Source organism: Thamnophis elegans, chromosome 3 (genome assembly GCF_009769535.1).
Source record: "Thamnophis elegans isolate rThaEle1 chromosome 3, rThaEle1.pri, whole genome shotgun sequence".
Taxonomy (NCBI): domain Eukaryota; kingdom Metazoa; phylum Chordata; class Lepidosauria; order Squamata; family Colubridae; genus Thamnophis; species Thamnophis elegans.
Window position 1 is genome coordinate 67,451,691 of NC_045543.1, and position 13,817 is coordinate 67,465,507.

A 13,817-nucleotide genomic window follows, 5' to 3' on the forward strand; every position below is an offset into this window, starting at 1 on the left:
AATATCACCTCACGTCGCCTGCTATGGCTCCATCACTGGCAGGCGGACATGAAGGCAAAATGGAAGCTAGCTTCAGCCCCCTTCAAGGACGGCAAGCTGTTTGGGGAGGCCTTGGACTCAGTACTAATTGTCACCAAGAAGCCAGACCGTAAGGGTCATTCCTTTTTTCGCAGACAGCCCTTTCGTAATGCAGACGCCCCTGCTACCTCTGGGGGATACACCAGGCCTTACAACAAATCACAGAACCACTCCCATGAGAGGTCCTCATTCAGGGATAAGAATTGACAGCAGGGAAACCGCAGAACGTTCCGAGGTTTTTTTTTCAAACCGTTCCTTTCAACAGACTAAGTGACCATCATCAGCCCTCTCCAATTGGGGGCAGGCTCCAGCTGTATGCCAGCAAATGGGAGGAGACAATGACGGACTCTTGGGTTCGGAACACGGTTTGGTATGGCCTAAACACAGTGATCGACTCCATCACTTGCAAAGTTTACCTCACACAACAGCGAGCAGACAGTATAACCTCTCTTGTGCGACAGGTCAGGACAGCCAGGTCAGCCTCCATCGCACTTCAAAGGCACGCACGTCCTAATATTGACGAACAACATTGCCACCAAGGCGTACATAAACCATCAGGGCAGGACTCGATCAACGGCCCTAATGTTGGAGGTGGAAGCACTCGGGCGTTGGGCCAAACACCACCTCGAGTCACTGAAGGCGGATCACATCTCGGGGGAAAAGAAAGTAACTGCAGACTGGCTGAGCAGAACTACAATCAGCAATTTGGAGTGGCGGCTCCATCTGTCTCTCTTTTACCAACTATCCCAAAGATTCGGTCTTCCAACGGTAGACCTGTTTGCCAGTCCAACAAACATGCATCTCCCCCCGTTCTCGCGGTTCCAGTGCCTGGAGAGGAAGGGACGGACGCCCTTTGATGTCGCTGGCCTCCCGGCCTCCTTTATGCCTTCCCGCCTCTCAACCTCATTCCCCAGGTGGATCAAGAACATCCTGTTGGAGGGAGCGGAGGTGCTACTGATTGCACCACATTGGCCAAGGCGATCCTGGTTCGTCGACTTTGTCAATCTATCAGTGACCAAACACTGGCGCATTCCTCAGGAGCAGATCTCCCTCAGCCGGGGGCCATTCTTCACCCGAATCCTCAGTGGCTCCAGTTGGCCATCTGGCACTTGAGGGGGACCTCCTGAGGCAGGACAATTTCTCGGACAAGGTCATCCGCACCATCCAGATGTCCTTCCACAGTGCACATCTATGATGCAACCTGGACAGCTTTCGCATCTTGGTGTTAGTTGCGTCATATCGTCGCCACCATAGCAACTATCCCGCAAATCCTTGAGTTTCTCCAGGACGGACTGGACAAGGGTCTTGCCCCCAACACACTGTGGAGGCAGATGGCCACCTTGGCCACCATATTATCCAGAGATGACACTATACTGCTCAGCAGACATCCCAGGGTACGCAGCTTCCTGAAAGGAGCTACCAACCTAAGTCCCCCGACGGTCCACCGGTACCCGACTTGGGACCTGGTGATCGTTCTGCAGATGTTGACCTCGGCTCCATTCGAGCCTATTCATTCCATCTCCTTGCGACACTTATCATTTAAGACTGCCTTTCTAGTTGCCATCACTTCGGTCCGCAGAATTTCTGAACTGGCGGCTTTATCAGTGAGGGAGGACCTCTGCATTGTGCATCTGGACAGGGTCATTCTTTGTCTTGACCCCTCCTTCCTCCCAAAAATTACCTTGTTTCACAGGTCTCAGGAAGTGATTCTCCCTGATTTTTGCCCACATCCCAGGCACCCCAGGGAACGTGTTTGGCACAAGCTGGACGTGCGCCAGGTGGTACGCGTATACAGGAAAAGAACAGCTTCTTTCCACAGGTCTAAATCCTTCTTTGTATCTTTTCAGCCCTCTTCAATGGGCAGGAAGGTTACCTCTTTGACTATTGGACGTTGGCTCTGCACCTGCATAAAGCTGGCCTACAAACATCAGGCCAGCCGGTTCCTCCTCACATAACCGCTCATTCCACGAGGAGTGCTGCGACCTCAGCTGCTTGGGCAATGCAAGCGCCCATTGAGGAGATATGCAGGGCAGCAACTTGGTCCTCGCCATGTCCATTTATTCGTAACTATAAGTTGGACTCCTTTGCAGCTGCTGAGGCCTCTTTTGGGAGAAGAGTTTTACAGCGAGTTCTCGCTGCTCCAGAACAACGGGACCTTTCTTCTTCCCACCCTGGGACTACATAGCTTCGGTATGTCCCATGCTTGAACACTCCAAGCAGCACCTAGGAGAATGACCATTGGCTTACCTGACATTCTGTAGGTGCTGCGAGTGTGTCCAACCCCGCCCTGGGGTAGTCTAGTGGAACTGTGTTATCACCTCTGAGGACATAATCCACCTTCTTGCAACATCCTTCCAAATTACATCTCCTCATTTTTCAAACTGAACTCCAAAGGGAGCAGGAGGTGTGGCTACATTAAAGATTTAAACTCAGTCCTTGGGCAGCAAGCTGAAGTTAATCCATGCTTGGACACTCCCGCAGCACCTAGAGAATGACCATTCAGGTAAGCCAATGGTCATTCCCCTTTCGCCGGGCCTCTAAGCTGCAAAAGTTGTGGACTGCTGTCTTAATATGCTGTCAGCAATGTAAAATTCTAGCCATGAAGGATACGATGTAGAGAGCTCTTAAAAATATAATATAGGATGGTTATAATCTGTAATAAGTTATAAACACTTGAATTTTTCATTCATGTATTGACCAAAATCTACCTGCTTCTTACCTTTTCATTCCTCTACCACTTTTATTTTTGCTCAGGGTTAGTTTAAGTGATGGAAGTGACAGTGATAGCAGTTCTGCATCTTCACCTCTACACCACGATCCTCCACCTTTATTAAAAACCAACAATAACCAGGTATTGTGTTTTAGTATGAGCACATACCAAATTTTTCCAGTAAACTTTTTTATTTTCCCAACTTTGTGAGCCTTCTTTAGTTTTATAAATGATTAGTGTTAATTAGTCCTGAATCTTTTCACTTTGTGAAGATCTTACTGAATTTGCTTTGTGCTGTTATAGCCTAAAATATTTTCTGGGGGAAAAATCCTTCTAAAGATATGTGTAAAGATACATTTATGTTTTACTTTGAGGTGCATAATATTTATTTCCCCTATAAGTGAGTAGCACCAATTTTACGATCATTTTTGTCACAATTGTTAAGCGAATCTCTGCAGTTGTTAAGTAAACTGTGCATTTATTAAACAAATCTGGCTTCCCCTAGTGACGTTGCTGTCAAAAGACAGCTGGAAAGGTCTCATATGGTGTTCACATGATCCTGGGACACTGTAATAAATCAGTGTCATATATACATATTGGTTGCCAAGCACCAAAATTTTGCTCAGTGACTATGGGGATGCTATAGGATGGTTGTAAATGCAAGTATTAGTTGTAAGTCACTTTTTTCAGTGCTGTTGTAACTTTGAACAGTTGCTAAATGAATAGTTGTAAATCAAGGACTATCTGTTCTTAGAGTAAACATGGTATGAAATCATCTGTGTTTCAATTATTACAAATCAGTCATACTTCTAATTTCATTGAAAATTAGCTCAAATCATTACTTTTTAAAATAACCAAGTCAGCAAATGACACTTTTTCAAGTAATGGCATATATGTATACATGAATCAATTTAGTTAACAACAATCTGTTGTTATTTCCTGTTACTTAGATTTGTTATCGTCTGACTACTTCAAAAGACTCTGTATACTTGACACTTATTAAGCACAAGTTATTGATTTTACTTAAGTAGAAAAATGAATACTTCTAGATCAATGCTCAAGTAGATCAATGCTTATGAAACTCTTCTGGGAATGGTAGGTCCCTGTTCGTAGAACTATGTTCAAAACAGAGACTTCAACATATGGATATAATTCTAATATTATAGAAGTTTAGAAATAAAATTCAAGTGCCATAACCTGGTTTTAAAGCTAATTTCTAAAAATATGACACATTTATCTATAAATAAATTGAAGAATTGATACTAAATTAGTCACAGTATATTACTGAATCATTACTGAAAGTTCTTCCACTAGTATTCATTTAGTTGATAATTCCAAAGTCTTTTTCGATGTTCCAATTATAATTAGTTTGTTGCTTTAATTTCTGAAACTGTTCTTAAGGGGTATAACATAATTAATATATATATATATATATATATATATATATATATATATATATATATATATATATATATATATATATATATATATATATATATATATATATATATATAGGAAGGATATATAGGATATATAGGATATATAAATTGGCTTTAAATCTGCTTATAGAACAAAGACATCTGATCACCATAGTTTAAAACATTTCAGTTTTAAATTTGTAATGTCCTTAAATATTTATTCTTTTCATTTTGTAGATTCTGGAAGTAAAGAGTCCTATAAAACAAAGTAAATCTGAAAAACAGATTAAGAATGGTGATTGTGATAAGGTAAATAGGAAAAAAATGTTTAAATAGTGTTTCTATACATTAGAATCTAAATTTAACCAGAAAATCTAATTGAAATCAACATCTACATAAAAATGTAAATTTGTACATGCATTTATATGTAAATGGAATGTGACTTCATAAAATATTTCTTAATTATTCATTTAGCATTTTGTATTACTGTATGTACATTGTTTATTATTATTATGTTGGTTAAATAATATAAAATTGAAAATACTTGTGAGCAAAACTATGAGGTTTCACAAACTGTCAAACTTTGTCTTTTTTGTTTTAATCTGTAATTACTTATTTTCAGGCATATCTTGATGAATTAGTTGAGCTTCACAGAAGGTTAATGACTCTAAGAGAACGACATATACTGCAACAGGTGAGGGCTTCTATGTCTTTTAAACAGTTTTCCAAAGCTAACATTTTATTAAAAGAACAAAGTCTAAGTCTAAATTTGATTTTTCAACAGAAAGCAAATCCAACAATCAAAATATTAGTATCTCACAATTTTTATAATCTATTCAGTCCTACAAAAGTGTAATCACACTGAAATGAATTTCCTGAATGTTCAAATTATAACTGAACATTCAGAAGATGTTAAATGAATTCACGTAATTCAGATTTCAATTTAGTTCTGCAATACTGAAATTTGAATTAGTTATTCTCATTTATTTATGGACTTTGTGCATTACTACTTTGGTATGTTCAATGACAAAACAATTCTTTTTTCACAGAAATTACTGCTTCACTATGAAAAATTTTAAAATACAGAATTTTCTGTACTTAACACTGCTTAGAATATTGACTTCAATAATAATAATAACAACAACAACAATAATAATAATAATTCCCCAGTATAACACATATTCATTCTCTCTGCCTTTGTCCTATATACACAGACCCAATTATAAAAGCAGTTGTTTATCTGTTTGTTTATTGCAAAATTTTGGTTCTTTTTTTGTCGGTGCCATTTGGGTTCATATCCATGTTTAACATGGAACTACATTAACTGCATGGCTTTAGGCCAGTTGCTCTTTCTAAGCCCAACTTACTACTTGAGGGTCTTCGTGTAAGCTACCCAAGCTAGGGATATGTACCTTTTCCTCCACAAAATTCTTAAGTCTGTAAGTTCTTGATTTATCATGTGGTAAAGCTACAAAAAAGTGCTATCTCAGGTGAGATCAGCTGGATCAATTAATATGAGACTGTAGGCTTCAGATTTGAGAAATGGGGACTGGATAAGTGATTCTCAGTTACTGTTCCTAAAGCCCTTAAAATCAAATCCCATCACTAGCTCCCCCTTAGTGTTGTAGTAATGATAGGCTTAATATAGCAATAGCATTTAGACATATACTGCTTCATAGTGCTTTTACAGCCTTCTCTAAGCAGTTTACAGAGTCAGCATGTTGCCCCCAACGATCTCGGTCCTCGTTTTATTGACCTCAGAAGGATGGAAGGCTGAGTCAACTTTGAACCTGGTGAGATTTGAACTGCCAAATTTCAGGCAGTCAGCAGAAATAGCCTGCCGTATTGCATTCTAACCACTGCACCATTGTGACTCTTATCATGATAACATATTAACTTTAGCTGACCCCTAAATCAGAAAATGATACATTTCTATTTCAGATTTCAACTCCAGTGGTAGTTTATCATTTAAATGGCAGATTATCATGAATTACATCAGTATACTGTATCTTATACACAATGCTAACTTTTCCCACTATTTATTTATTAAATTTATGTTTTGCTCATCTCATTATTGAAGCTACTCTAGGCTCCAATATGAAGAGAGGAAAAAATGTATGTTGTTTATTTATTATTCATTTATGTCCCACCTTTATGTTTTTATAAATAACTGGAGGAGGTAGGCATATTTTTTATTTTTATTATTTATAAATAATTTATTGATTTGTATCCCATCTTTTTTTGGGGGGGGTGATGGATCAGTGATTAAAGATGCTGGGCTTGTCAACTGGAAAGTCAACAGACCAGGTTCGACACCTGAGCACCATGTGATGGGGTAAATTCCTGTTCCCTACCCCAGCTCCTGTCCACCTAGCAGTTCAAAAGCATGCAAATGGGAGTCATGCTGCCCACATGACCATAGAAAATGTCTTTGGACAATACTGGCTCCCTCAGCTACGAAACGGAGGTGACCACTGCCCCTAGAGTCAGACATGATTGGACAGGGGAGACCTTTACCTTTATTTTTAGCCTATTTTTATTATTTTTACAAATAACTGAAGGTAACAAATATATCGTATCACCTTCCTCCTCCAATTTCCCCACAACAGCCCTGTGAGATGGATTGGGCTGAGAAATAGCGTCAGGCCCAAGGTTACCCTTTTGACTAGAATTCATGGTTTCCTGGTTTCTAGCCTGGTGCCTTAACCACTAGACTAAACTTGCTTTACATTTAGATTTACCAGACTTTTTGCCTCCATTCTTAAACACTTAAAGAAAATCATTATTATCTAAAATGCTAATAGTACTCCTTCTATATACATTCTGTTGTAGAATCATTTACATTGTTGCTGCTAGATTGACTGCTGTGAAATTAAAGGGAAGCCAGAATTATATTTTTTATTAAACAATGAGTAGTTGTGTACTGTAGTAGTTGATTAAGTAGTGTACTTCATCAAAAGCAAATAAAACTCTCTTGGACTTTGCATCCTACATCTTCAACTGAATTGCGTTTAATGTGATTTTAAAACTGATAATCTGAAATCTTGCTAGCTGTTATCTTATTTTTCCGCCAAAGATTTCTTAATAGATTAAGAATATAAAAACCTGGTTTCCTTTGGCAGGTGGTCAGAAAAAGCCTTCAGATTTTCTGGCTATATTCTTGAGCTATACCTCTATTAAATGTGAATATTCATCCTGCTCAGTTGTAATACTGGGACTATATTTCCAAGAGTCCCTTATGAAGAGCAGGATTACAGTGTTCATGCTGCTTTTATTTAGGAGCTTAAAAAGGATAGATAGTAATCAAACCAAAGTGAAGCTTCATTTCTCATCCCTCTAAAGAGTACTGCATTGCTTAAAAATGCATCTGTTAACACTTCCCAGCAGCTTTTAAATTCCTTAAATTTATTATCAAGGGAGTTAATGGAAAGCCCTGTTTTGGCAGAGTTTCACAGGAAGGCATATCAAATATAGATCACTCTTTTTTTTAAAAAAATACTTCGGAAAGTTTTTTTCTAGAACTCTTCCTGGGCTGGTTTATTAGCTAGGGTTAAATGAAGCATATTTTAGAATTACATTCCTAACTCATTAGTTCGACGCAAGCTGTGGAGTGTTGGAGCCAAAGTTACTATATAAACTAGCGTGGCAGAAATAAATGAATGTCTACTTTAAACATGGTGCTTCTCAGAAGGTTGACATTTAATTTTTAGTAATGCTGTGTGTTTCACATTGTGGACTGGTTAAACCTTTCATTAGCTCTTGCTGATCTGGAACTACATAGGTGAAAATATATGGACTTAATACTACAGAGTTCCAAGTTATTCACTTGGGCTATCTCACCAGAATTGCTGCCTTCCTGCTCACTTAATAGTACAGCTCTTAATATTTCTATGTCTTTCAGTCCAAAATGTCCTAAGGTTTTGCTATTCCTTAAGTATCAGAAGCATATACAGATAGTCTTTGACTTATGACCACAATTCAACACAAACTTTATGTTGCTAAATGAGACAGTGAAGTGAATTTTGCCCCATTCTACAACCTTTCTTGACACAGTTGTTAAGTGAATCATTGCAGTTGTTAAGTTAGTAACACAGTTAAGTGAATCTGGCTTTCCTGTTAATTTTACTTGTCAGAAAGTCACACAATGTGATCCACATGACCCCAGGACACTGCAACCGTCATAAATATGACTCCGTTGCCAAGCATCTGAAGTTTGATCCTACAACCATGGGAATGCTGCAATAGTTGTGTGAAAAATATATCACAAATCACTTTTTCAGTGTAATTTCAAACTGTCACTAAATGAACTGTTGTAAGTCAAGAGGTACCTGTACTTTTATTTTATTTATAGTATGGGTGTCTGCTTGGATATAATGATCAGGAAAATATTTGTGTATTTCATACTATAGTTTCACACTGCCTTATACATTGTGATATGGTGATCGCAAATTAAGCTGTATAAGATTATTGGGAATAGTTGTAATTCATAGGCAGAGCATGTGCTTTACATGTGCAAATTGCAAAAATCTAGGTTGGTTTCATCTCAGTTAAAAAGGGAGAAAGGGCCTCTAAATGAAACTTAAGAATGCTAAAGTCACCTGATACAATAGATTTTATTATACTTGTCATCTCCAACACATTTAAAGGGCACTAGTTCAGAAAAAAGGTTTAGTAGATTGTAGTAAACTACATTATGTGTGAGACATTTTCATGCCAGCAAATTGCTGAATCAAGCCGAATCATAACTGAGAATTGCCAATTAAAAGTTGCTGTTCAATTTGGTATGTCATTTCTCCAATTTGTAGGATACTTTCCTAGAAAGAAATGTAGCAGTCTACAAATGTTTAAAGCATTCTGCGTGATTTAAGAGAGATGAACAAACAAAAAAACTAAGAAAGGTTATAACAAATATGAGGCTATTGTTGGCATTCATGTATCATGCTCAGGCTCATGGACAAAGAAACAAGTTACTGCTACATTTTATCTGAAAATCTTACAGACGAGATGATCAGAAGTGTTTAAATTTAACCTTTTCTTTTGTTTTTGAATGACAGATTGTAAATCTTATAGAAGAAACGGGACATTTTCACATCACAAACACTACATTTGACTTTGACCTTTGCTCACTGGACAAAACCACAGTTAGAAAATTACAGAGTTACCTGGAAACATCTGGAGCATCCTGAGGACCTCAGTTGTGGTTGCATTAAAAACTGCTGAATTTTTTTTATCTGAAAAAAATAAAATAAAACACTCAGAACGATGCAGCCATGGTGCAAAAACCCCAACAGCTCTCTTCAGCTTTATTTTTTTGTTAAAGCCAGTTCATCATCTCTTGATAAAGGAGAAGAAAAATGACAAGCCTCAGCGAATTGCTCTTCTCACTAAGGAAATGCTCTGGAAGAGTTAGCCTGGATAGCCTTGAAAAAAAAAACATTTAATGAATGTGTATGGTATCATGTGTCTCTCTCTGTGGTACTCTAGGCCACAAGATAAATGCATGTTCAACACACTGCCTTATTACATAACTGATCTATTTATTACTGCATATGCATATTCTAACGTCCTTGAGGGAATGACACTACCAGACGCTACAATGTCCTGTGTCTCACGGATGCTCCTTGGATCCAGCACACCACCATCACAGGCCTTCTGACCTTACTCTTGCTTTGATGCCACTTTGTCTTGACCTTATGCTAGTACGGTGTGAAAAAACCCTGCATTGTTTGGTTTCAATTTCTATGGTTCCCCAAAATAAGATACTGGTTGTGGGGTAAGGCAGAAAAGTCGAGAATAAATCCATCTTTTTTTTAAAAAAAAAATGCTTAGTCTATTGTAGCAGGATTACCCAGGTTATAATTAACATGTTTATTTTGGACTATATGTAACAAAACCAAACAGGATTCTGACCTACTTCCTAGACTATATAGTCAGTAAATTAACATAACTTTTATTAAAGGGGAAAAAAACAAATATTCCAATATGCTATCCCAATTCAGAATTGCTTTTCTGTCAACATTTCTGCACCTGTTTTAAGGTTATATTAGAAACAAATATAACATTACAAGGAGATGTTTGCCATAAGAGGAGTACTAGTTCCATTTTCATAGTATAGAAAGTCCTTGATTTGGAACTATTTATGGCCAATGCGCTGAAAATTATTTCTAAATTTCATTACTTGTTCCATACTTCACATTCAGTTGTAATAGGGCTCTTAACTCAATTAAATGAATTAATTGGTTAATCAGATGAATTTCAATTGCATAATTAATGCATTCTATGTTTGGATGTGAATAAATGAGTTCTAAACCACTCCCCCACCCCCATCCTTTTTTAAAAACAAATTTCTACATTCATGTATGTATTGCTATAGGGACCACCTGAGAACTTGTATTCCTTCCATTTTTTTCAGAGATGATTGGACTTCTTCCAAAATGTTATCTGTCATACCATTTCAAACTTTTTAATGGTAAAATGATGTTTTTTTACAATTAAAAAAATGGCCATCCAATAGAAACATCTTTCCTTAATGAAATTATCTACTAAACGTTGCTGTCCTAATTTTCAGAAGTATTTTTTAATCTTTAACAAAAGTGATTTCATAAAACAAAGTAAAACTCCATTTAAAGAAAGGGGGCAGAAAAGAAGCCTTCTCTTACTGAAGCCATTAAAGTAGGGATTTCAAGTGATATCCTGATAGAAGATGTTGCTTAAGGACTACTTTTGGATCTGAAGGATTTGTTAGTCTTTTCAAATAAGCTGTGCTTGAAAGGCTGTTGTATATCCAATTGCTGCTTAGTGGTCAGATTGTCATCTGTTGCTACAGAATCATCCTGCAGAAACATCTAATGGATTTCCTTGTTCTATGTGCACAATATGTTGCAGTATGAAAAATTAAGTTTGTAGTAAGGTTATTTCTTTAATCATGGGAATTCTTAACGTTGTTTCTTTAAGTCCAAAGAAATTGTTTCCTTTTGTGTGTATGTGTGTGTGAATGGGGAGGTTTTTATTTTATTTTTAAATTAAAATATTTGACCTAAACTACGGAAGTCTATCTTAGGCTTTCAAAAGAACAAGTGTACTTTTCTTCAGTAATGTTATGACTCTTATTGATGATTGGCATGAAACATACTTGAAGTGTTATGTTCTTTTTTAAGTCCAACTGTTAAATGTGCAATTGTTGGGATGGGAGGTTTTTGAAATCTTTTGACATCAGGCATATGATGTGATCTTGGAGTTTGGCGGGAGATGTTTGAGTGGGTTTTTTTACATTTTTGTTAGCATTTTTATATGAAATGTTTGAAAATCTAAAGGCTGTCTTTCAACTTTTTTTAACAGTGCACATTCAACACAATTCATTTCAATTGAGCACAAAATGTGTGCTTTGGGGGAGGGGTCAATGTTGACTTTTCTAACTAAATTTTGTGGCAAAACCTCTTGAGAGATTGTTGGAGCACAGGCCAACATAACTGACTATATACTGGACATGAGTTTTTTCTTTGTTTTTAAAAAGACAAAATAAGTCCTTTGAGCCACAAAAAAAAGTAACTGGTGTACAGAATTTGTGGGGGTGGAGGGGTTAACTATGTAAAGGGAATATTACTGAAATTACAGTAGACTCTTAACTCTGACTTGCATGTAGCTCATCAGTCATCCTTATAAAATGTTAGTTCTCTAGTTTGATGAGAATGAGGATGGAATAAACACATTTCAGCTGCATTTGTGTATTGAAAGTGAAGAGTGTTTTCCACAAAATTCTGGTAGAATAAGAGCTGGTAAGTGGTGTCCTTTTTTAAAAAAATACTTTAGTTATTTTGTATGCTGAAACAAAATAAATTCTTTTTCAATTAATTTCAAATAGTCCTATTTTCTGGCACAGAATTCAGTCTCAGCTGCATGGAAGATTGATCATTTAGGATTGGTAAAATGATACACAGTAGCACAAGGTCTAACTTTATATCACTACATTATATTCTTGGAGTGTTTCATCTGAACCAGAATTCAGAATCTGCATTAAAAACCATTATTTATCCCTTGTCCTTTTTGACCTTTTCTAAAATAATATATTTTTTTCACAAGTTTATGATTATGCAATCTTTATTGTCAAGGTGTGGAACCAGAGTTGATAGAGTAGGGATGGATATTGTGTTCATTGCTTAGAGCCTTAAATTTAAATGGCCAATTTAGTACTCTTCACATGAATTGGAATGGAAATTCCCAAAATTGTACATCTGAAAAACACCAGTCTGGACACACACAAGGCAAAATGTAATATTCATCTATGTCGTATCAAAACTACCTATATTACCACCACATTATTACAATAATAATTAGTTATTGGGAGTGGAATTGCAGTAGCGCAGAACTTTGGTAAGGATCAAGACATAAGGATTGTATATAGAAGTCATAAAGGGGTGAGTCCTTTGAGGTGCAATTACTGCTTATTTACATAGTATACATTACAGCCCTTTGAAAACATCCTTCAGAAGTACAATTCATACATTGTAAATCCAAACCCTAACTTGTCCTTTGGCAAGTGTTTTAAGGAATGCCTCTTTCAGCATTAGTCTGAAGTAGATAATTCAAATGATTTAACAACATGGTAAGAAAATGAATGCGAGAATAGAGAAATGTCATATTTGAACATCCTTTGCCTGAAATTTCACACTGAAGTTGATTATGTAGTGCTTTTTCTTGTTCTTCAAGAATTCTGTTTAGCCATTTCAGTTCACTCCTTGTTAAACTGGCCAAAAGCCGAAATAATTTTTCTTGCTCAGCCAGTTCAATTTTTCCCCTGCCCTGTTCAATGTCCGCAAGATACCATTAAAAGAGCAACAGATCAGGAGGGACGTTTCAGTTATATATCTTCATCCTGGACTTGATCAGAGATGTAGTGGAAGACATGATCTGATGGCAGGATGGCGTCTGGATGGAGAAAAACATACTTGGATTCCAGCCAGAATAAAATAAAATTGCCATGTTGTTTCCTTCATTCCAGCTCCATCAGCCTCAAGTTCTTCTAAGGAACATTCTCTAATTTATCACTAGTCTTGTTCAATTGTTAAGTGAATCACTGCTAATTGTTAATAACGTTGTTAACTGAATCTGGTTTCCTCATTAACTTTGCTTGTCAGAAGGTTGTGTAAGGTGTTCACATGACCATAGGACACCATATGAATACATGCCAGTTGCCAAGTGCCTGAATTTTGATCTCAGGATCATAAGAGATGCTGCAATGCTCAAAAATGTGAAAAACAATTGTGTCACTTTTTTTCAGTGTCATTGTAACTTGGAGCGGTCACTAAATGAACTGTTGTAAGCCAAGGACTACCTGTAATGTGTTACCTGTAGCACATTGATTGACAAATCAAGGAGACATCAAGGAATAATAAAGACAAAATGTGCCTTCCAGATTGTAAGCCAATTCTCAGGAGCCTAGCTGAGATGCCCAGTGGTGAAGAATGATAGGGATTTGAATGGAATGGGAAAATGGGAGTGATATTTGAGAGCATCTTGTGATAGGAACCCTGTTAAGTTTAGTACAGAATAGAGATGTATAGGATTGAATGTGCATGTTATAAGACACAAGCAACAGTATGTTTACAAACTAG

At 37.0% G+C, this 13,817-nt stretch overlaps 1 protein-coding gene across 2 annotated transcripts in view; it reads left to right on the forward strand.

The window, feature by feature from the left end:
* The window catches only part of MLLT3 (MLLT3 super elongation complex subunit), a 133,148-nt gene extending 121,124 nt beyond the window's left edge, over positions 1-12,024 (forward strand). For both annotated transcript variants that reach the window (XM_032214170.1, XM_032214171.1), the window contains exons 9-12: positions 2,833-2,929; positions 4,444-4,515; positions 4,829-4,900; positions 9,261-12,024. In XM_032214170.1, coding sequence (XP_032070061.1) covers positions 2,833-2,929; positions 4,444-4,515; positions 4,829-4,900; positions 9,261-9,392 — 373 coding nt within the window. In that variant the 3' untranslated portion in view covers positions 9,393-12,024. The remainder of the gene's footprint in view (positions 1-2,832; positions 2,930-4,443; positions 4,516-4,828; positions 4,901-9,260) is intronic.
* Positions 12,025-13,817: the final 1,793 nt, after the last annotated feature.